Source organism: Littorina saxatilis, linkage group LG2 (genome assembly GCF_037325665.1).
Source record: "Littorina saxatilis isolate snail1 linkage group LG2, US_GU_Lsax_2.0, whole genome shotgun sequence".
NCBI classification, from domain to species: domain Eukaryota; kingdom Metazoa; phylum Mollusca; class Gastropoda; order Littorinimorpha; family Littorinidae; genus Littorina; species Littorina saxatilis.
Window position 1 is genome coordinate 62,050,271 of NC_090246.1, and position 23,506 is coordinate 62,073,776.

The 23,506-nt window shown below is 42.0% G+C and overlaps 1 protein-coding gene across 3 annotated transcripts in view; it reads right to left on the reverse strand.

Annotated features, from left to right (window-relative positions):
• The window catches only part of LOC138959465 (innexin unc-9-like), a 78,374-nt gene that overhangs the window by 54,067 nt on the left and 801 nt on the right, over nt 1–23,506 (reverse strand). For 2 of the 3 annotated variants that reach the window (XM_070330964.1, XM_070330962.1), the window contains exons 2-3: nt 20,739–20,908; nt 5,862–6,142 (exon numbers count right to left, since the gene is read on the reverse strand). In XM_070330964.1, coding sequence (XP_070187065.1) covers nt 5,862–5,866 — 5 coding nt within the window. In that variant the 5' untranslated portion in view covers nt 5,867–6,142; nt 20,739–20,908. Of the gene's footprint in view, nt 1–5,861; nt 6,143–16,801; nt 17,014–20,738; nt 20,909–23,506 lie in introns of those variants that run through there. The other variant, XM_070330963.1, reaches the window with a different exon arrangement.

Consider the following 23,506-nt stretch of genomic DNA (forward strand, 5'->3'; position numbering starts at 1 on the left):
TATGAATTCTTTGTTTTATATAGGCGGACAAACTTATGACGCATTGTTTATACTGCAAGTTCCCTTTCAAGAACGGTCAGAAATGTCAGTATGTGTCCGAGTGGAAGGATCCTATGGAAAAAGCCTGGGCATATCTGAGATTATCAGTAAACAGAACTGTTTTCACCGGAAAGACTGCAACTTTTAGAACTTTAAGGGAAAAGATTGCTCATTATTATCAGTACATATCATTCGTGCTCATCTCAGGGGAACAGAACTGTTTTCACCGGAAAGACTGCAACTTTTAGAACTTTAAGGGAAAAGATTGCTCATTATTATCAGTACATATCATTCGTGCTCATCTCAGGGGAACAGAACTGTTTTCACCGGAAAGACTGCAACTTTTAGAACTTTAAGGGAAAAGCTTGCTCATTATTATCAGTACATATCATTCGTGCTCATCTCAGGGGGAAACCAATAAAACTCTTATCACATTGCGGTTTAAAGGGCAGCTGTTGGGTTGTGGCTCTCAAAATCTGTTCATTAGCAGGGCCGGACCAAGTTCGTTTGAGGGGGGGGGGGGGGGGTTCCCAACTGAAGGCAGGGGTCCAAAGTCCACTTTTTTTTTCCTCTGAGAGGTACATTGGATGGCCGGGGGGGGGGGGGGGTTCCGGAACTCCAGGAACCCCCCCCCCCCCCCCAGATCCGGCCCTGATTAGAATGAGTTCTCATGTAACTGAAACTATACTTAAGTTACTTGGTGCCTTATCGGGTTCCTCGAGTGACGTCACAGCAAGGCTAACGCTGCGGCGTCTTTTCTTGTGCTGACCGAGTTGTCGGTCGCGGATTTTGAGTCGTTTCGGCCTGCCAACTGCTTCGGGTTTTTTCGGATTGTGAGAACTAGCATAAAGTTTTACGCATTTTAATGGTTTCAAACTAATGATAAAAGTGTCTTTTTCTGGACCAAATCAACAGTCTTTAGTTGAATCAACTCGGAAAACTCTTAAACGCGTTTTTGCACGCGACTCCGCGCATTTTTGAGGCCACTGGCAAATTCCGGCAGCCAAACATACACAAACCCGAAACCGAGTTGCACGTTTGTTTTAAGCTGAGACTCACGAACATTAGTCTCTGTCCATGCTGTCGCTAACATCGGACGGTAATTGTATCCCAAAGCTGCTTCTATTTTAGGGAAATGCTGCCGTCAAGAAAGTAACAGACGTAACACGAGTTCGTTCCAGGATACACCCTTGGCTTACATTTTAAGTTCCTCAACGTCATGAATTTATCACTTCGTCAACTTCGTGAATTTCTTATGTCCTGGTGACTTCCTGAAACTCGCAGCACTTTATTGCAAAGCAGTCTGTCAAATGCCACGATCGCATTCTCAAAAGTGACAAAATAAACTCACTCCTCAGTTGTTGTTTGTTATGAAACTTCCACGCGTTTGCAGAAATAAATGTCAAATTCCCAATAAGTTTTTTATTTACTGCTACCAAATAACGTTCTGATTTGTCAGAAATTTCCGTTGGTCAAGTTCCGCACAACTCTCTTTTACTCTTGTTGCACATGTCAAATGCATTTAGAGCGCTTTCTTCCCTTCGTTTCTCTGGTCATATGCTACGGACAAACGTTCACGAATAAACGTATGCATTTGATTTTTGTCTTCGACTACAAAGTTAACCAAACCTCATAATTTATGTGAAAATTTACATTTTGATTTTGAATGACTTGAGAGAACAATAGTCGATAATTAACGATCCAATGCGGTCGGAGGTGGGCGGGTGTTCATTGGCTGTAGCAAGGTCCCGACTCGTGTACTTGATACGTTCTTTCGCGTACTTCGGACGGTCAGTAACTTTCTCAAACTGTCGTATCCTTTGTCTCGCATCAGAACCTAGGAACGGCATTCGGTGTCCCGTAAACTTTGCCCGACTGAGACAAAAGCCTGTAGCTTGTGACTGTACAAACAAAGCTAACGTTCTCCGACAGTTAACATTAAAATAATGAGAACCACATCAAGCAGCAGAATGCCTCAATAGATTAATAATCGAACTAAAAGAGACACCAATTCGCTTATACAAATTCAAATTTTGTAATTCAAAGAGATAGAGCCGATTTTTTTTTTTTTTTTTTTTTTTGCTTAACGCCCAGCCGACTACGAAGGGCCATATCAGGGCGGTGCTGCTTTGACATATAACGTGCGCCACACACAAGACAGAAGTCGCAGCACAGGCTTCATGTCTCACCCAATCACATTATTCTGACACCGGACCAACCAGTCCTAGCACTAACCCCATAATGCCAGACGCCAGGCGGAGCAGCCACTAGATTGCCAATTTTAAAGTCTTAGGTATGACCCGGCCGGGGTTCGAACCCACGACCTCCCGTTCACGGGGCGGACGCCTTACCACTAGGCCAACCGTGCCGGTGATAGAGCTGATGAACATCAGTGTGATAATTCTCAGAGAGAGAGAGAGAGAGAGAGAGAGAGAGAGAGAGAGAGAGAGAGAGAGAGAGAGAGAGAGAGAGAGAGAGAGAGAGAGAGAGAGAGAGAGAGAGAGAGAGAGAGAGAGAGACTGAGAGAGAGAGAGAGAGAGAGAGAGAGAGAGAGAGAGAGAGAGAGAGAGAGAGAGAGAGAGAGAGAGACTAATAGAGACTGATAGATCTCACAACAAGCGCGTGTGTCTTTCCCGTTCCCATTGTGTGTCTGGATCTGTATTTTCTTAAGTGTGAACGAGCAAGTATTTGCGAGTCTGCTTGTATTCTGTGCGTGCGTGTGAAATGCTTAAAAAAGTGTGGTTCTGTATCGTTGATACAAAATTCAGAAACACAACGGTGACAGAACATGATCATTAATCTGGCTTGCAAGGTCACAGAAATAGTCTTGGAGTCTGGGAAAGGGAAGAGTGTTACCAAAAAAAAATATGAATATTTGACAATTTATACACACACACACGACATGAGTTTCTGAATCTCTCGATCTAAACTCTAAAGTGTCCACTCGATACGATCTTTTTCGATAAAGTGTCAGATACGATGATTGAAATTTAAGGCCGTTAGGAACAACAAAGCCGTTAGGAACATGTAATATGGGGTGAAGCCCCAAATGGGTATGATTAAAAAACAAATAAGGGGAGAATAGAAGATTCTAATCCAATCAAAGTAAAGGGCTTGTTCAGTCTACAGGTGATAGGGTTCTACTAGCCCCTTCGAACATGCCCTTACCACTGCACCACATCATTCGTTCAGCTGGTCACTCACAACACAGCATGCCAGCCACCACTCGACTCTCGTGGCGTCACGCCACATGCACACATGTGTTATTCACACATGGCCTGCACGGCTCGCCGGACAAAAGGTTCTCACCCTCTGCCCCGCTTCCCACTGCTGGCCATGGTGAATCGGGTTCACACTGACTGGTTGAATGACTGTTTCTCTCTCTAGGAGGACAGGTTGTAAGAAAAGCCGTAGCCTTGGACCTCTATCCTTGTAAAATGAAATTCCATCGCCTCTCTCTCTCTCTCTCATGTTAAACTGAGGTTTTAAGAAAAGATGTAGCCTCAAACCTCTATCCAACTGAAATGTTTGGTTAAATCACCAACCCTTGAAGTTGGTATTTCAACGTTTAGCCATTTTGATGATGATACAAAACGTCCGCGCACAACTGTCAAGTGAAGCAAATCTCTTTGTCAGTGTGTATGTCTGTTTGCTCGCTCAATGTACCTATCGGACGTGTAAATTAAATCTCTCTATGAAAGTCAAGTGAAGCAAATCTCTCTGTCAGTGTGTATGTCTGTTTGCTCGCTCAATGCACCTATCGGACGTGTACATTAAATCTCTCTATGACAGTCTAGATAGTAATGAGGCTACCAAATAATCGGGCAGCTGACGGGTGATTCCTGCCTCTCTCTCTCTCTCTCTCTCTCTCTCTCTGACCTTTTGCCCCAGTTGGCTTTCCACGCGCGATATATGTTTTGTCAAACTGTGACAGGAGGAAAATGTCATCACTGTCCGAGGCGAGACAGGGCAAAAAGAGCTGTAGCTTAGAACAATACACGGGGTTTGCAGGATTTGCCTTTTTCACGATGAAGCGTGGTATTTTTCACTCAGCAGTTGGGGCAAAACGGTATAGTGCAACACCCCCCCCCCCCCCTCCCCCCCCATTCAATATGAGGCTTATATCGCGCGTATTCCGTGGGTACAGTTCTAAGCGCAGGGATTTTTTTTTTTTTAATTTTATGCAATTTATTTATATCGCGCACATATTCAAGGCGCAGGGATTTATTTGTGCCGTGTGAGATGGAATTTTTTTACACAATACATCACGCATTCACATCGGCCAGCAGATCGCAGCCATTTCGGCGCATATCCTACTTTTCACGGCCTATTATTCCAAGTCACACGGGTATTTTGGTGGACATTTTTATCTATGCCTATACAAATTTGCCAGGAAAGCCCCTTTTGTCAATCGTGGGATCTTTAACGTGCACACCCCAATGTAGTGTACACGAAGGGACCTCGGTTTTTCGTCTCATCCGAAAGACTAGCACTTGAACCCACCACCTAGGTTAGGAAAGGGGGGAGAAAATTGCTAACGCCCTGACCCAGGGTCGAACTCGCAACCTCTCGCTTCCGAGCGCAAGTGCGTTACCACTCAGCCACCCAGTCTTAAATATAAGATATAATCGGGGGTGTTGCATTTACTCTTGCAGAGAAAGCCCGAGAAAGCAGGGTCACCGGGGGGGGGGGGGGGGGGGTGGGGGGGGGGGGGGGGGGGGGCAGGTACACTGAAGTGTATCTATGGCTTATTATTACTGACAAAGCTGAAAACTCGACATATGAGTTTACAACGAAGAAAACGGACGTGTGCATGAAATGCCCTGCATGATCATGATAAAGAATGGCTTTTTTTGTGGTTCTTTTCTTCTTCTTTTTTGATGGGCACATTAGCGCAGCAATCACAGCCACGAGCCATAAACTCACAGAAGTGTCAACAGGGACTGGGAGTTGAGTTTACCGAAAGAGGAAGACATCAAAACTGACAGTGATATGTGACAAGCTTCCCGAGTCATAAAAATGAATAGCTGACTGTCACTGTGAGTGTGACAGTGGTCACATCACATAAGGTCAACAAACATGTCATGACATATACCGATGTAGTGATGAATACAATCCAAACCGCAATTTTTTGACATGTCAAAATGGCATCACACAAGTACCAGTCATTAAAATGAGAGTGAACAGTTAACGTATCGCTGCACACATGTCAAATCAAGAGCATGTGAGTTATGACGTGATGTTAACACTAACAGCTGCAGCTGTAGTAAAGCCTACCACTCATAGCAACGTTACGTCTATTTCATCACTCAAACCACCCCGTACAGATGGTTGCTAAATCAGGCAATATCAGAATTTCAAAAACGATTGTTATCTGCTTTCATGAGTGACAGAAACGCTGTACTAAGTCGTCAATGCATATATATGTGTATATTTCGAATCATTTGTTGTGAAATTATGTAAAGCAAACAAAATAAAGTCACAGGCCTCCATCCAAACTTTCTGTTTCATCAGTTTTCTCACAATGTGATTCTCTGTTTTAGTGTTAAATATAACTTTCACTCAAAATGATGCATTTTTATACCTATCGTAAAAAGTGTGAGTAAAAACATGATAAAATAGCACAACAAAGAAGACAAAATAGAAACAATAACAAGGCAAAAAACAAAAACAATTCATGCACTGATGCAGCAATGACAAAAAGTGAAAAAATGAAGTCATAAAAAGACCGAAGAACTCGTGAAAAGACAAGAAAAACTTTTTGGGGAAAATAAAAAGAAGAAAAAAGAACTTCCGAAAAAAAATTAAAAAGGATTACTTACGACATGTTGCAGGCCTCTGTTCAACACCCAATGGACGAATCAATTTGGGCGTAAAAATCCCTCCGTGTGTGACACTGACGAAAGAGTACAGTAGTCTCAAGTTTCTCCGCTAAACTTGACCACCATCCGAAAAACAACCTGTGCACGCTTCACCTCTCAAAGCGAAGCGTAGCGTGTTCCCTTTGTTCAGCGTGTGTGTGTACCGCTCTCCACGCGGTGTCTTCGCTCAGTCCTCTCTCGTCCCCGTCACGTGATCCGCTTGGCCCAATCACTGCAGGCGTCTGAAACCCCCAAACACAGGACGTTATTTTTCCCCAAGAGACACTGTCGTCTGCTCCGAAGGTGCTCGGGTTTTGGCGAAAGTAAGAAAGTCACAGGTAGACAAGAGGACAGGTGACACTGCTTGCGAGTCAATTGTCTGAACCTATTAGCTTCGTCTCTCCCTCTCTGTCTCCTTTACTTTATCTTTACCTACGAAAGTGTGTTGCCAACTCTTGCTCTTTGGTTTGAGCATCACTCGTTCCACACAATACCGCAGTGAGACTCATTCATTAACGCCCTTTCTGTGACCCTGTACCCCCGTTACGTCTGACTTCGTTTTCATTGAAGATTCAATCCAGTGTGATTTACAAAACGGAAATAAAACAGTTGACATCCAAAACCTGAATCCGCGTTGCTGTCAATTACAGGACAATCAGTAATCCCATGATTAATGGACAGTAACCATGCACCACAGAACTTAAAATGTTAAGCTGATCAGTGTCTTCTCTTGGTTACTGAACTTAAATTGTGTATGTTCCTCTGTTTTTGTTTCGTTTCTTTTACTTTTTATGTTAATGTCCAAGACCCAAAATAAGGTGTCAGGATCTTCAGTTGTCAATATAACTTCTTGTTTAGTTTAGAAAATGTACTAAATTTATTCATCCCATGCTCCGATGGTACCTATTAATCATATATATATACATATTTGACAAAAAGCAAAGGCATAATGGAGACAGGACACGACAATAGAATGGACAAAGAATATAAAAGGGAAAGAGAGAGAGGAAAGGAGAGGGAGAGAGAGAGGGAGTAAGCGGAGAGAGAAAGAGAGAGAGAGAGAGAGAGAGAGAGAGAGAGAGAGAGAGAGTACAATGTCATAAGTATACATCACAATTGCATACACCAATAACAATCGCTATAACTTCTTAATTAAATTTAGACTTAAATTATCTATAATGAATGGGGCATACTGCACTCAAATTCGTTTTGCCCTAAGTCGGCCAGTTGAAATAATATATTCCTGGACTTTATCAAAAACAGATTCATTTAATTCTTTTGACAATCGATTGGGTCAAGAACATCAGTCGACAAATCTGCGCAACATGTGAACAGTTTAATTGGTTAAAGGTTTGCCTTCTTCTTCTTCTTCTTCGTTCATGGGCTGAAACTCCCACGTTCACTCATGCTTTTGCACGAGTGGGGTTTTACGTGTATGACCGTTTTTACCCCGCCATTTAGGCAGCCATATGCCGCTTTCCGGGGAAGCATGCTGGGTATTTTCGTGTTTCTGTAACCCACCGAGGTCTGCACACAAGTTGACCTAGGAGATCGGAAAAATATCCACCCTTAACCCACCAGGCAGCCGCGGCCGGGATTTGAACTCACGACCTTCCGATTAGGAGGCCGATATGTCTTATCCACAAGGCCACTGCTCCCGTCAAAGGTTTGCCTTGAACACTTCGCCTTGTCGGAAAAACATGGACCGACTGAACAGACTATATTTTCGAAACACGAATGAAGACGGCAAAACACGAGCTTCTAAATCAGTGATAAACAGGTCTGGAAGCTGACTTACGTATTGAAAGATGATTTGCTTCTGTCATTCGATATGTTTGACCCACCCAGGAGATAAAAGTAAGCGACAATGTAGTATGTAAATATTCAATATGTGTGTGCCCTCATTTATGAGTAGCCTATGAACTGCACAACATAATTACATAGTTGTAATGATCTTTGTCTTGACTGACTTATTCCAACAAAACTGACTTCGTCTTGAGTAACTGAACAGACTATCACAAGCAGTGGCAAAACTGCATTGCCGGATTGGTATTCTCTACAAAGCAATGAAAATTTACGAGAAAAACGTACACGTAATGAACGTGTAAAAATCGCAACGCCAAAAGGCATACAAATCCCATAATCCTTATCGAAAGTCCAAGACGCGCTGTAACTAACAAAACAATCAAGTCTCTACAATGACCCTAAACTTGTATATATATGGGAATATTAACTCTTGGAAGATTCGTCCACCCGTGACAACACATCGATGTAACTTCTTCTTCTTCGTTCATTGGCTGAAACTCCCACGTTCATTCATGCTTTTTGCACGAGTGGGTTTTTACGTGTATGACCGTTTTTACCCCGCCATTCAGGTAACCATACGCCGCTTTCGGGGGAAGCATGCTGGGTATTTTCGTGTTTCTATAACCCACTGAACTCTGACATAGATTACAGGATCTTTTCCGTGCGCACTTGGTCTTGTGCTTGCGTGTACACACGAAGGGGGATAAGGCACAAGTAGATCTGCACATAAGTTGACCTGGGAGATCGGAAAAATCTCCACCCTTAACCCACCAGGCGGCCGCGGCCGGGATTTGAACTCACGACCGTCCGATTAAGAGGCATCTTATCCACTAGGCCACTGCGCCCTCCTATCGATGTCACAAATCTGATCACTGACAAAACTCTCAAAGTCCAAAAGTGTATCGGAAGTCCAGGACCACAAGGACAGAGGGAAGGAGGATGGACAACCAGGAAAAGAGAATGAGCTACCCCTCCCCCCCCCAAAAAAAAAAAAAAACCCCAAAAAACCGGGGGATTTAAAAAAAAATTATTTCCTGTCTTCAATGACATTGACCACGCGCAGACGTCTGTAACACGCTGTCAGGACAATTAACCTTTTCAAAAGACCCGAGACAGAACTGAGGACGAGGACTGGAGAAGGAGATGAAGATGGAATAGAAAAAAAGATGCAGACAAAATGGAGGGTGGGAGAAAGGGGCGAGACAGAGAGATCACGGGGGCATTTTTAAACTATGTGCGTGTAGGAAGTAGGGGGTTATGGCATTAGCTCGCGATTCGTTGCAAAGCAGACGGCTAAATGTTGCCAATCACGTCACCTAGACCCCCGGTTTCTGCCTCTGTCCACAAAACGTTTTTGTTTTGTATACACACCGGCGGGCAAAACAGAGAAGCGAGGAAATCTGTGGGCAGACTTGCATGGACACACGAACAGCGTGCTTCTGGGTCAGGTCGCCGACCCAGCTCTGCTTCCAATGACCGTTGTGGGGCAACTGGCTGGCGAGGATGGAGTAACAGTGGTACCTGCGGTGAAAGGACACCATTGGGGCGAGCCAAAACTGTCCCTACGCTTCAGGTGTCCTTTCATGACGGGTATCATTTGGCCAAATAATAGACCAAGGGCCAACAGAACCAGTCTGTTATCAGGAGATGCCACGGTCCTCTCTGCGGAGGGGCCCCACATCGCAGGTACCCCTGCATAGGGAATGGACGGTCAAAAACTAAAAATGGCGTAGAACATTAAACAGACTCTCCTAAGACCTATAAATATAGATCCCTGGTCTGGCGAATGGGGACGAGGGAGGGTGCCAAGGACGAAAGCACAATGTGCTTTTAAAAACTCCACAGAGTTGAGGAAGTTTGGCGTTGCGTCAATGACCTTATGACAGCACACAGTCGATGTATGTTTATGGCTGTCTGGCTGGCTGGCTGTGTCAAACTTGATTTGAGATTCGCAAAATCAGTGTCAACTTAACACAAAACGCTGTCAAGAGAGGTGTCATGTTGCACTCAATGTGACATGCATGTCGAGAATGATAGATCATTGGTCAATGGTGTTTTCCGGTCAGAACGTCAACACAGACAGAGAGAGACAAAGAGAGACAAAAAAGTTATTCAGCCTGGGTCCCTTATTAAAGTGTTCGATAAATATAACTCGATTCGTTTCTGAGCGACTCATAACACACACACACACACACACACACACACACACACACACACACACACACACACACACACACACAGGTACATGGCATGCAGAGAGAGAGAGAGAGAGAGAGAGAGCACAAGTTCACAGCGTCCACCAATCCATCATTTGAACGTAATGTGATTTCTGGTTGTTTACAAACGTGTATACAAGTTCACAGAAAACACTCCATCAAACTTTACTTTTTGATATTTGAATCCCCTGAGGGTAAGATGCCAATCCCTCCCCAAAATACTTTGCGTCTGCCTGTCTGAGTGTCATTTTCAAATCATATCATAATCAGCCGTCATCGGTTGAAGCGTCTGAAACGGCAATGTTTCCTAACTCCTTCTTTATCCAGTCTTAAGCTTTTCTAAATAGAGTTATTTCCGTCTCACTCGTTTCACACTCGACGCCAGAAAGTTTATGAGGCTATGAATAGACATTCCACTGTGCTTGAACATAAATTTTCTGGATCGATGTTTTCTTTCCTATTTTTCTTCTTCTTCTTTTTTTCTTTGTTTTTTTCTTTACATTTAGTCAAGTTTTGACTAAATGTTTAACATGGACCAGGAATCGATGCAGTGGTGGTGGTGATGGTGGTGGTGCGTGCTAGCGTGCGTGCGTATGTGTGTGTGTTAATGTAGAGCGATTCCGAGAAAAATTCTGGACGGATCTTCATGCCAATAACATGCAAATTCTTCCAAAGGATATCCCCACTCGTTGTTGTCCTTCCCCCCGTGTTTTTGATAAATCACTTTTATGACGTCATATCCAGCTTTTCGTGAAAGTTTAGGCGCCACTTTCGACACGCCCTCATTTTTCAATCAAATAGAATATAATTTTGGTCAAGCAATCTTTGACTCAGTCCGGGTGCATTTCAGCTTAGAAGCTTAAAAATTAATTAATTAGTTTGCTCCTTAAAGTTGTCATTAAAATAGAATTTATCTTTCTTTTGTTTGTTTGTTAGTTTGTTATTTTCTCTCGTCTTTTCTTTGAAGTACCCATCAATGTTTCTATTCAAAGTTGCTATGCAGATTTGATGTAGTCCAGCTGACACTAGTGAAGTAAGCTCGCATTCCCACACAAAGAGGCCGTCTCCTAAGATTTAAACTCTACAAATATACCCGTGTTGCAAAAACAACCGCTCGCGCTTGGGGATGATGACTTCAAACCGTGCTCTGCCTAGAGTGTTACATAGAAGCTCACAATTCTATTTCAAAACTTGATATTTCTTGGGAACTTGTGTACTTTCTAATCAAATTTACTTGAAGATTCTTATCTTCTCATTTCCATCAATGGCCTTACCATGCGAAGACCAATCCATTCATTACCTTCAACTTTTGCCTCCTTTTCAACTTAGAAACTTTAATTTAAGTAATTCGTATGATTTCCACCGGTAGAAGTAACATTCTCTGGGTTACACGTGCCGCTAACGGATTTATACTTTTTTACAAAGTCAGTTTGTCGGCTGTTTCAATGGTCTCTTTGCATGGTTTCAGAAGTGTGCTTGTAATACCTTCTGTAAACATGTTTGGAGTCGCAAAAACATCACAATCACCCGTCCAGTGCATATGTTTGCATGAATCACTAATTGCTAGTTGCTAAAAAAAAAAATTCATTTTCTTCTAATTACTGGGGGAAAGGAAGAGGCGCTCCCAGTGCCTGCCCGGACAGCTGTTTCCATTCGGCAAATGCAAAATTTTAATAAACTTTTTCTCCCGCATCAAAGTGAGCTATAATGAAGAAAACGTTGTGTGCCAAAGACATCCGCAGGTGATTTTGTTGAAAACTCGGTGATGTTTTGAAAATTGAACACCCCCGCGAGGAGCTTTACAGCAAATAATCTGCATGATATTTGATTGAGTACACCTACATCTATCAAAGCTATTGATGTTCCATAAAGGAGGCGACCGTTATGCTAATGGAGGAATGATTGCAAGCAGCGAAATACACACACACACAAACACACACACACACACACACACACACACACACACACACACACACACACACACAATTAACTAACATGCATAATGTACATATTGAGCGTTGTTGACCTGTATCAAGCATAAAACGAACCTGTGGCACAGGCTCCGTTTCTTCCTACAAAAACTACTCCTTTCCTTCTGTCTGTAAGGTCAACAAGCAGAACATGTCGAGGCCCTGGTGTAGTACGAGGGATTCACTTTTTGCTACATTCTAAATCGATGTGCATTGACTCAGACACCCTGGAGGCGCGCAGGGATTATACTGTTGTCTAAATGTATCTCAGGTGCTAGTGGACAAAAATATCCTATGCTTTGCCTGTTATGCCTGAGTGAGAAAGAGGTGCAGCATAAGCCCATGAAGATCATGAACTGAAACAGGAAATGTAGAATTCTGTAGGTGACCTTAACCAAAGTTAAGCCGTTGGTTTAAGCGTGTTTTTATTAATTTCTTGTATACATGTTATATACAGTAACAACATTAAGAACGTTAACAGGCAGACTGCCTATGGACACGTTCAAAAACTAATAATCAATACACATTCTGATAACAAGACATGGCGAACAAGTGATAACTTCAACCCTTTTCTTTCAAAATATTTCATAATATTTTATACAAATAAAGAGAGAGAGAGAGAGAGAGAGAGAGAGAGAGAGAGAGAGAGAGAGAGAGAGAGAGAGAGAGAGAGAGAGAGAGATAGAGAGAGGAGGGAGAGAGAGAGAGAGAGAGAGAGAGAGAGAGAGAGAGAGAGAGAGAGAGAGAGAGAGAGAGAGAGAGAGAGAGAGAGAGAGAATGCTTTGCTACATCTATTGCTGTCACTGTTAATATAATATCAGCCGAAGCGATCAGTTGACATAACGTAATCTTGTACAGCAGAAAATATTTTCGTATTCAAAGATATAGTTAAATCAGTATTGCCAAACAAAAGTGTTTTGCAATCCAGAGCGTACGTTGGTAGACTATTGAATAAAATGGTTCTATGTTCTTTAAATTTTGGACAATGTAACAAAAAGTGTTCAGCGTCTTCCGTGCGTACTCCACACGTGCATTCTAAATTATCAGAGAGGTGTCGGTTAACAAGGTCTTGTTGCAAATCGCTCATATTTAATCTCAACCTGCTGTGAAATACCTGTGCCTTACGGTTGCCTAAATAATAATACTGTGGAACAACAACATCTCCATTCATCAAAAATCTTTTAAATTCACCAATTGACTGCGTTTGTCGTATATTTTCTGGAAGATTATTCCACAAAGCTGTCGTTGAAGGAAAAAATGAAGATTTACATAACTCACTTCTGCATAATGGAACCTTACGTTCAAGAGGACGTCGTCTGTGGTAAGGATTTACATCGGAAACCAAGACAGGCAGTTGGAATATAAATATGCTGGGGTTAAACGATTTACAATTTTATAATACAGCAAGAGTTTATGACGACGTCGCCTTTCTTTCAGGGGCACAAAACCCGATTCATTATACAATTTTTGGTGGCTTGTACCACGAACTGCACCTACAATAATTCGGATTGCATCGAGATGAAGTTAAGCCGTTGCATCCAGGCCTTTTCAAATTAATAACGGGTGCAGTATTTCTCGACAATATGAACCAAAATAAAAAAGGAAATTCTTTCTTTATCTGGTGTTTAACGTCGTTTTCAACCGTTCAAGGTTATATCGCGGCGGGGAAAGGGGGGGGGGGATAGAGCCACATGTTAATTGTTTCTTGTTCACAAAAGCACTAATCAAAAAATTGCTCCAGGGGCTTGCAACGTAGTACAATATATGACCTTACTGGGAGAATGCAAGTTTCCAGTACAAAGGACTTAACATTTCTTACATACTGCTTGACTAAAATCTTTACAAACATTGACTATATTCTATACAAGAAACACTTAACAAGGGTAAAAGGAGAAACAGAATCCGTTAGTCGCCTCTTACGACATGCTGGGGAGCATCGGGTAAATTCTTCACACACACAACAATGTCGTGTTTTTTTTTTAGCTGACGTTACCCTGGGTCAGATACAACTGAACGGGTAACCTCACCTTTTGGTAGTTTCTGGATTAACAATATGAGGGCTAAACTGATCCTGAGACACACATTGAACCATAAAATAATAATCAGTCTGAGATGATGAGGCTGCGTGCTGCCAATACACTACGGTCGTCTCAAGGACATTTTCATTTCATTTGAAATAAGTGAACACTGAGGTTAAGAAATTCAGGTTTCACATTGAGCCGCTTGCGCTGCACTGGCATACTTTTAGGTATTTCCCTTTTTACATGATATAGTAGTTTTCTGTCACGAATGTATAAAATATCGCGTTTTATCCACGGCAATGGCTGATTTCATACGTATGTGTATGTCACGAAACCGGAAGCCGGAATTCAGACGTGTTATGGTGTCCCCCAGTGAAAATCAGGATCTTGATTTTCGTTTCAGGCAACCAGGATCTCTTTTTAAACTGTGCACTGGGGGTGGGTTTTGCACTCCAGCTAGCTGGGATTTTGTACGACCCCAGAACAAGACATGTTCACTCGTGCTTTTCACACGTATGTGTCACTCTTCGTTGCAATTTCTCGTCCCGAATTTGTTTTAACTGATCGTACACGCTTTCTTCTCACTCCAATCGCTTTCAGATCGCCTTCCTATTGTCATCTAAACGTGGCTCAGTTTTATTCAAAATTACACACACTTTCATAAAAACGCAGCCGATAGATTCCCCTGGGTGTCTGGGTCCGACACGACAGAAGACACGTTGCATGTCAACGGGATGTTTCCCCGGACAAGATTCAATGATTGTTTTACTTTTTTGAAAGAGATTAGGATTTTTAACATAATTTAAAGTACCCGTTGTAAAATAATTCTTAAGGAACCCTCTACGTTTTACTGTGATACGCTACCAATGTGATAGTTTTGAAAGAGTAGGCCGAGAACAAAACAGAGAATAAGATCGATGGTGAATCTGTCGCCCACGACCCCCTGGGGTCTCAAGACAAAAACAGACACACACAAAACAAGTCGCACGAAGCGATATCGAAACATTTAGTCCGTCTGTCGGCCTGAAACTAAAAGATCAACACTGAAAACTCGTGATCATTCATCACCGAGGCTGCAAGTCATGTATGGCTAGCCGAAACCCGAAGACCGAGATGGGTTGCGCTCGTCTCCGCGAATCAAGCGATTACATAGTACCTTATTTGCATAAAACGATCATCTTTAATTCTGTGCACACTTTTGAGAGTACATTTCTTTAATTCAAGAAATAATACAGAATACAATGCAATCCTTTTTGAACTATCAGTACTGATATATTTTTTTAGAATGAAATGAACAAATTAATTTAGTAATTTGTAATTTTTAATCTTCCACCATTATTTTATCATTTCTGATAACTTTATTGACCCAGAAACAAATTAGGTTGTGGCTATATCCACGGGTCCGTGTCTCTAGTCCCGGCCAGGCTATATCCACGTCACTGGTGTCATCGTCGCACGAAAAGCCTCGCGTTGGCACTCTTATCAAGCGCCATTTTGTTTTTACCACGAAACAATCAACTCTTTTGACAACCTGCAAACTAAACTGAAAGCCTTACAGGAGTGCACTCATGTGCAACTTTCGAAAAGTTCGTCGAGATCGATAGCAGTCATCAGGAGTATCGCACAAAATATAGATTCCTATTTTTTCTTTAACGGACATGTTGTCTCCGTAGCTCAGACGATAGTGGATTGCCAAACAGTCCATGAGACCTCCGGTTCGAACCTGGCCCTAGTCTTTTTTTTATTTTTGTTAAAAAAAATGTGTTGACTTATTTTTTTCCCCTCTTAACTTTCCTTTCTTTTATTTTGCTCAACTCTTCTTTTCTCCAAAGCATTTCGTTGATAGAGCTGAGATTGCAATTTTCACCGGTCAAAACGGTAGGACGGCAGCCGGCTTTGTTTACATTTTATCACATAAACTCCTCTCTCCTCCCCTTCAAAGTGCTGCTGATCGAACTTTGGACCCTGTATTCCACTCATGGAGTCTAACTCGTTATTTAAAAATAAAAGGGAATTTTGACTTTTAAAATGTTACAGCTGAAGTCAGTGAACTTAAGTGCCCAACCGAAAGCAGGAAAAATATAAGGCGATAGTAGCGTCCCTTGAGTACGATGACGTCAGTGACGTGGATATAGCATCGAATCTAGAGACACGGACCCGTGGATATAGCCACAACAAATTATGATAGCCATTCTGTTCTTATTCTTCTGATACGTTTCCGTGTAATAATACCAACTAAACTAAACTAAAACAATTTGAAGGTTGTTGTTGTGGTGTTCGTGCATAAAAAATCCATCAAAATGGGATAAAAAGGTATTCCCGAAAGAAGTTACTGCTTTTGTGCCTATTTCCCCGGACATTTACTTTTAGCCATGGCGTAGACTCACAAGAACTTCCTCATGCACACCGATGACTGCAGGAACAGCACTGATGGTTGTGCCATTTAAAATGATAGTGCATGTGATTAGAAAGAGCTTGATTATATTTTTAAAATAAATTCGAATTCGTAAAAAGTACGCCCGGACAGTAACGTAGATGACGTTTTTGGTAGTATTTCAGTATTGCTCTCAGAACTAGGAGTAACAAGTAATTGACATAAATTGATGTGCCGAAGTTAGCCCACGGCCGACCATAAGAGAGGTTATAAAACTTAACCTGTACATCTTTTTGTATTAGCTGCAGGGCCCCCGACAACGCAAAAATGAAATGGTCGCTTCTTATTGATATTGAGCGCTTAGTCCAGTGAACGTCCGCGAGAGCATCATGAAATTACGCGTTCTTTATTTTGCTGTTTTTTTTCTATCCTTTTCTTTCTTTCCTAAAAATGTCTCCTCCTCCCTCTTTTGTAATGTAATTTTCTCCAATAACCCTTGAATACGTTTGCTTACCTTGTAAGTAAGACGTCGAAGAACAAAGCTATCAGCAAAAACGCTCTATTTAAGTCCGAAACAACGCACGGTATTATCCAATGTAACACACTCTACACCTGCTGGCACACAGCAGTCTGTGTCAAGACAGCGAGATAGTGCAGGTCTTAGATGTTGAACAGATCTTTGATTCACGTAGATGTCCCAACGTCTGTTCACGCAAACAGCTTTGCATTGATATGACATTTCGCATCAGTTTTACAAGCTGCACCCTGACACACGAGTTCTTAGCAACTTTCGTCATACACATAATTATTTAACACTTTAAGAAGACACTGATCTGCCACCTTCACATGTTTTAGAAAGCTGGGGCTCTGGGCAGGTTCTACAAAATGATTCAGAATGCTTACCTCACTTCAGGTATTTTTAGTTCGATCTTATTCTAACCACCACCAGAATTTTAAAATTCAACAATAGAAAACGAACTTTGAAACGTTCAGGTACTGCGTATACAAAACACACATAATTATCCCGTGTCCGTTGGCTTCGGGTTACAATTACATTAAATGCGTAGTTCCAATGTCGTGGTGTAAACAATGTTACAATGACAAAGGGTCAAAACCTGCAGTTTTAGATATTGAATTTTTGCGGTGTTTTATTTTCTCCCGTGCAGAGCCCCAGGGCTTAACAACAGCTGGCACAACTGTCGTAGGCCATCCAAGGACCGGCCGGATCCCAAGAGGATGTGAAGAGGGTGTGAGGTGGTGTGAAGTCACTTTTTGCTTTCACGATCAATATGTTTGAAACAGTCACTATGTGTTGTCTATTGTACTTGTTGTATACCTAGTGTCTTAGCTTCCTTCACCCCCACCATCTCTCAATTGCAAAGCAGTAATTTACCATCAAATTATCTGCTGTCGTCGGTCGCACAAGGAGGGTGCATGAATTAGTGAGTCCGAAATTGCGTTTAAGTCACTTTCTCACTTGCGATCAATATGTTTCAAACACTTACATTTTGTTCATTCCCCCTATCTTTTTTTATACTTAGTTATCAGTTATTAGTTCGTTCGTAGAATAGCTCTCTCTCTCTCTCTCTCTCTCTCCCTCTCTCTCTCTCTCTCTCTCTCTCTCTCTCTCTCTCTCTCTCTTTCTTTCTCTCTCTCTCTCTCTCTCTCTCTCTCTCTCTCTCTCTCTCTCTCTCTTGTGGGGGTTGGAGGGGGGGGGGGGCCCGGGGGGGGGGGGGGGGAGGCATTGAAGAAATGGCTGGATGGTTCATTAGCTGAAGGACTGAAATGTTCTATTGGTGTAAATTTAAAGCCATAAATGTATTTACGGATGTTAGCTTATACTAGATCGCAGAGCTGTAACCAGACAATGATTGGGGTTTTTTTTTTTTAATGTAATGACAAGAAGTAAAGTCGGTGGAGGGGCAAGTCCACTCCAAGTTATACGCAGAAACAGCGAGAGAGAGAGAGAGAGAGAGAGAGAGAGAGAGAGAGAGAGAGAGAGAGAGACAGACAGACAGACAGACAGACAGACGGACAGACAGACAGACAGAGAGAGAGACAGACAGAGAGAGAGAGAGAGAAAGGAGGGGGGGGGGCAGAGAGACAGACATAGGTTGAGACTGAGAGACAGACAAATAGACAGGCAGACAAAAACAGGAGACATTACTGTTTCCAAAATCGGTAAACGGCGGACGGCTGTATTTCAAAACGTACGATCGAGAGCAAACAAGATCGTGTGCTCAGCCACATGTCCCATTGATCTTACTCACAGGAATGGCTCCCCTTACGCACACACCAAAGCCAAAACTTTCGTTGTTCGTCACAACAGGTGGTTGAACGCCAAGTCAAATGCACGTGCACGCACGTTTTGTACAGTGAGGGGGGAATAGCGATACGCAAAAAGAAGAAACAAGTCGCGTAAGGCGAAAATACAACATTTAGTCAAGTAGCTGTCGAACTCACAGAATGAAACTGAACGCAACGCAACGCAGCAAGACCTTATACTCGTAGCATCGTCACTCCACCGCCCGTGGCAAAGGCAGTGCCAGTGGAATTGACAAGAAGAGCGGGGTATTCGTTGCGCTGAGAACGATAGCACGCTTTTCTGTACCTCTCTTCGTTTTAACTTTCTGAGCGTGTTTTTAATCCAAACATATCATATCTATATGTTTTTGGAATCAGGAACCGACAAGGAATAAGATGAAAGTGTTTTTAAATTGATTTCGAAAAAAAAAATTTGATAATAATTTTTATATATTTAATTTTCAGAGCTTGTTGTTAATCCAAATATAACATATTTATATGTTTTTGGAATCAGCAAATGATGGAGAATAAGATGAACGTAAATTTGGATCGTTTTATAAAACAAATATTTTTTTTACAATTTTCAGATTTTTAATGACCAAAGTCATTAATTAATTTTTAAGCCACCAAGCTGAAATGCAATACCGAAGTCCGGGCTTCGTCGAAGATTACTTGACAGACAGACAGACAGACACACACACACACACACGCACATACACCACGACCCTCGTCTCGATTCCCCCCTCTATGTTAAAACATTTAGTCAAAACTTGACTAAATGTAAAAAGCGACGCTTTGTAACATTCACATCTGGTTAGTATTGGTTGACATCTATGACAATGCAGCTGTACCGTTGTCGCAGTAAACCGGTATTTTCCCTACCTATCAATTGTTTTGCTAGACATGGTTCAACACATTTTAATAGAGTTCTTCATGGTGACCAACAAATAATGTTAATTTCTTCTACACGTCTTCCGCGATTGACTTCATATTTAGTGCACATTAACGTTCGTTTGTGCACAATCATTCCAGAAAGTTTCCCGTCTGCAGGTCAAATGGATCTTCTATTTCATGTGGTGGGGAATGACTCGACTCGTATAATCGCCATATTTTCAGCCTTTCGCTCTACCTGTTTACATTTGCACTCACCGAAACGGCAGACACCCTTTACTACGTGAAATAACAGACACATACGGTAACTGACATTACCTCAGCAGTAAATCAACACGCAACATCTAAATAAACATCTTCTACACAAACGTTGACCCTCCCTGTAGCATTGTTTCCTAAATGCCATAGTTATCTGGGTTTTTTCCCGTAGCCTCAAAGGGAGGTGATGCAAGTTTACAAGGTGGTTACCGGAGTGATTGCTCTTGACGGCGCACGCAGTGCACGGCACGTGCAAGTCATAGTTACTTCGCGCGCTGCACTGACGTGCTCATGACAGCATAACTCGTCTGCGGTATGTGTGGTGCGCGCAGTTTGGCTTCAGTATTCCCGCTCATTATGGTTACGTATTCACTTTGTGGTTAATACGATGTTGTGCTAATCATTTTCGTCCAATTCTTCTTTTTCCTCTTCTTCGTTCGCCCACGGACTCATTCGTTTATTCACAAATAAATAATGACGGTCATTCACAAACTCAGACCGGCTCAGAAACGGAGGAAATGTGCAAACAGGTCGGATGAGTTGTTTGTCACCGCGGCTTCAGGTTTAGTGTAGATGTGGTTCCGACTAGTGGGTATGCGTATTCAAATCAACTCTTTTTTTTGTAATAGCAGAATGTTGATCAGTTTTTATCGAACTTTTTGAAGGCAGTGCTGCAATGCTACATGAACATTTTTAGAAGCCTCCGGAACACCCACACGTGATTTTTTGGTTCTAATTCAAAAAGTGTCAGAGAGGGACCATGAAAGATGGAACATTAATAATATGGTTTGTTCTTTTGCTTATTATTACAACGTCAACCAAGATAAAATCAGAAGGCTTGCAATGATAATAATAACCATAATACTAATCATGACCATCATAATGTTAGGAAGAAGAAAAATTACTTAAGAATGTGCTTGTCTATCAACAGTTTCGGAAATCGAAAAACAGTAACAAATTATCGACCAGAATTATGTGTACAGAATATAAATACTGACCGTGTTACAGCCAAGTCAGTTCTGGTTCAAGTGATGCTCACTCAGTAGGTTGCAAACAGCACTCAGGACACCACTGTAAATACTGAAGCACAGTGCATAGCCTGTCATATCCTCCTTCGTGGAGACGAATCTGAGTGGGAGTTTGTCGCAGCCCTTCCTCTGAAATCAGACTGCAAAATGGCACGTTTTGAATATCACTGGAATTTTGTATACATGTAGGGTTTGTTTTCCCTGGATGGTTAACTATGTGCGACCCTTCCTCCATTCCTCAAACACGATTGGAAAATTGCATTCGCACCGATTCGCCCTTTAGTTTACACTTAGGTTCCGCCTCCTATATATAGATATATATTACACTTCAAACATAGTGAACTCTAAAGGCACTATTGCATCAGTTTTGTTGTGTTACAGGTCCCATCGCCAATGGGTTTTTTGCTTGGCGTGTTGGATTATTATTATACAGTGTTGTTCCCAGGCCTCGGTCGTCGGCCACTGATGCATACTTTCTTTTTGTATCTAACCCATTGTTGTGACCCCTGGCCGGTCGACTATCCGGTAGTATTGACGCGCAGGAGGTCTTACTCTTCGCCAGGTCATTTGAACCTACATATATTTTCAATCACGGTCCAACTGACCAATTGTCCTCCGAGTCTTGGAACAACACTAATTTTGTGCTTTATATCTTTTTCATTGGTGTTCTCACGGTTAGGCTAACAGATCGATGATATCTAAGTGTGTAGCTCTTATTAGCGATGTCATTGTTGTCTGTTAATTAGACACGCCTCGGGAAGGCCGGCATTTGTCAAGCCAATAAGTTCGAAGATCAACCCTCAGATCAAAAGATTTATTGTCCCTTCATTTACCAACAAGTGATTTCGGCCGTGTGTTGAAGGCTACGCTGGGGTTGGTTGGTTGGTTCGTTTGTTTGTTTGTTTGTTGTTGGTTTTTGTTTTTGTTTTTTTTTTTAAACTTGCTTGCTCGCTCGCTTGTGTGCTTGCTTGTTCCTGCTTGTTTGTTTCACCAGTCTGTTAGAAAGGACACGGATCTGGGATTGCTTAGTTTAATCGTCTTCAAAGAAATGATTTACCTATACAGCAGATTACATGACTACGATTGGGTGGCCGAGTGGTAACGCACTTGCGCTCGGAAGCGAGAGGTTGCGAGTTCGACCCTGGGTCAGGGCGTTAGCAATTTTCTCCCCCCTTTCCTAACCTAGGTGGTGGGTTCAAGTGCTAGTCTTTCGGATGAGACGAAAAACCGAGGTCCTTTCGTGTACACTACATTGGGGTGTGCACGTTAAAGATCCCACGATTGACAAAAGGGTCTTTCCTGGCAAAATTGTATAGGCATAGATAAAAATGTCCACCAAAATACCCGTGTGACTTGGAATAATAGGCCGTGAAAAGTAGGATATGCGCCGAAATGGCTGCGATCTGCTGGCCTATGTGAATGCGTGATGTATTGTGTAAAAAAAATGCCATCTCACACGGCATAAATAAATCCCTGCGCCTTGAATATGTGCGCGATATAAATTGCATAAAAAAAAATCCCTGCGCTTAGAACTGTACCCACGGAATACGCGCGATATAAGCCTCATATTGATTGATTGATTGATTGATTGGTTGTTCTCGATATTACCCTCTCATCCCTCAACCCAACTCCTCTCTATGTAGACAAACCCTCTTTGTTCAAGAAGAAATATCCGTGTGAGACAGATCCTGAATATGAAAAAGTGAAATGCAACACTTTAAATGTCAACTCCGGGTTTGTCCATTGCAATGTTGGAGGCCCTTAAAATCCGATCGGAGGGAAAACAGGACGTGGAATGCTTTGAAGCGTTCTTTTGTGTGTTTTTTTTTGTTGTTGTTGTTGGTTTTTTTTTGTTTTTTTTTGGGGGGGGGTTCGATATTGCATGTAAATATTGTTAGGTTCACACCCCCAAACAATGTAGCTTAAACACCAGTTCTCGTCACGGATTCAAGTGCTTCTGTACAGCAGGAAACTATGCTCTAGCTTTCCTATTGACAACCGCACTTTCTAATATCCAGGTTTAAAGATACATTCCTTTTGGTGCAAACCATCACATCAACCACCACAGACTTCTTCGGGCAACAAGAGCATGCTTTTACGTAGAATAAGAGCCTCCTTTCACTTGGATATTCCAAAAGTCAACTTCGTGACGTGGCTACTTTCTTTGCAGAGTGGTACTTTTAATTCATTGCGCAAATAATTTCGCTGATTGACGTGCAAGTGTTACTTAGGAAATTTCTTTTTACAACAAAGAAAAAATAATAATGAGACCAAGAGGCAAACTATTGTTCTTCAAAATGTAAGTACTTATGAAAACAAATCTGGAGGGAAACAATTGCTGAAGAAACACGCTTTAAAACAAATTTTAAAAAAGAAGAAAAACAAGAACCTCTTTATACTTTTAGTCAGAGAGATTGAGTAAGGAACTCGGTCATGTGTGATGATGTGATGTGCATGGGAACACGCGTATCTGCACCCAGCGCTGCGCTCTGCACCATTAGCATTCCTTCTGCTGAGGAAGTCACTTCAAAGACCTGCCTCTTCTTGTTATTTACCTAGTCGTGTGTTAGATTTATGTTACAACTCAGACAGGTATAGTTACTGTTACTTACGCAGGAGATGACTTCAGGTGAAAGAACAGGCTGTGTTAAGTGTTGCCTGTGGATGAAAGTTAGTTTTGTTGCAACTACCTGATTAAGTTCACTTCATTTGAGAACTGCGTTACTGGTTGGCCTTAG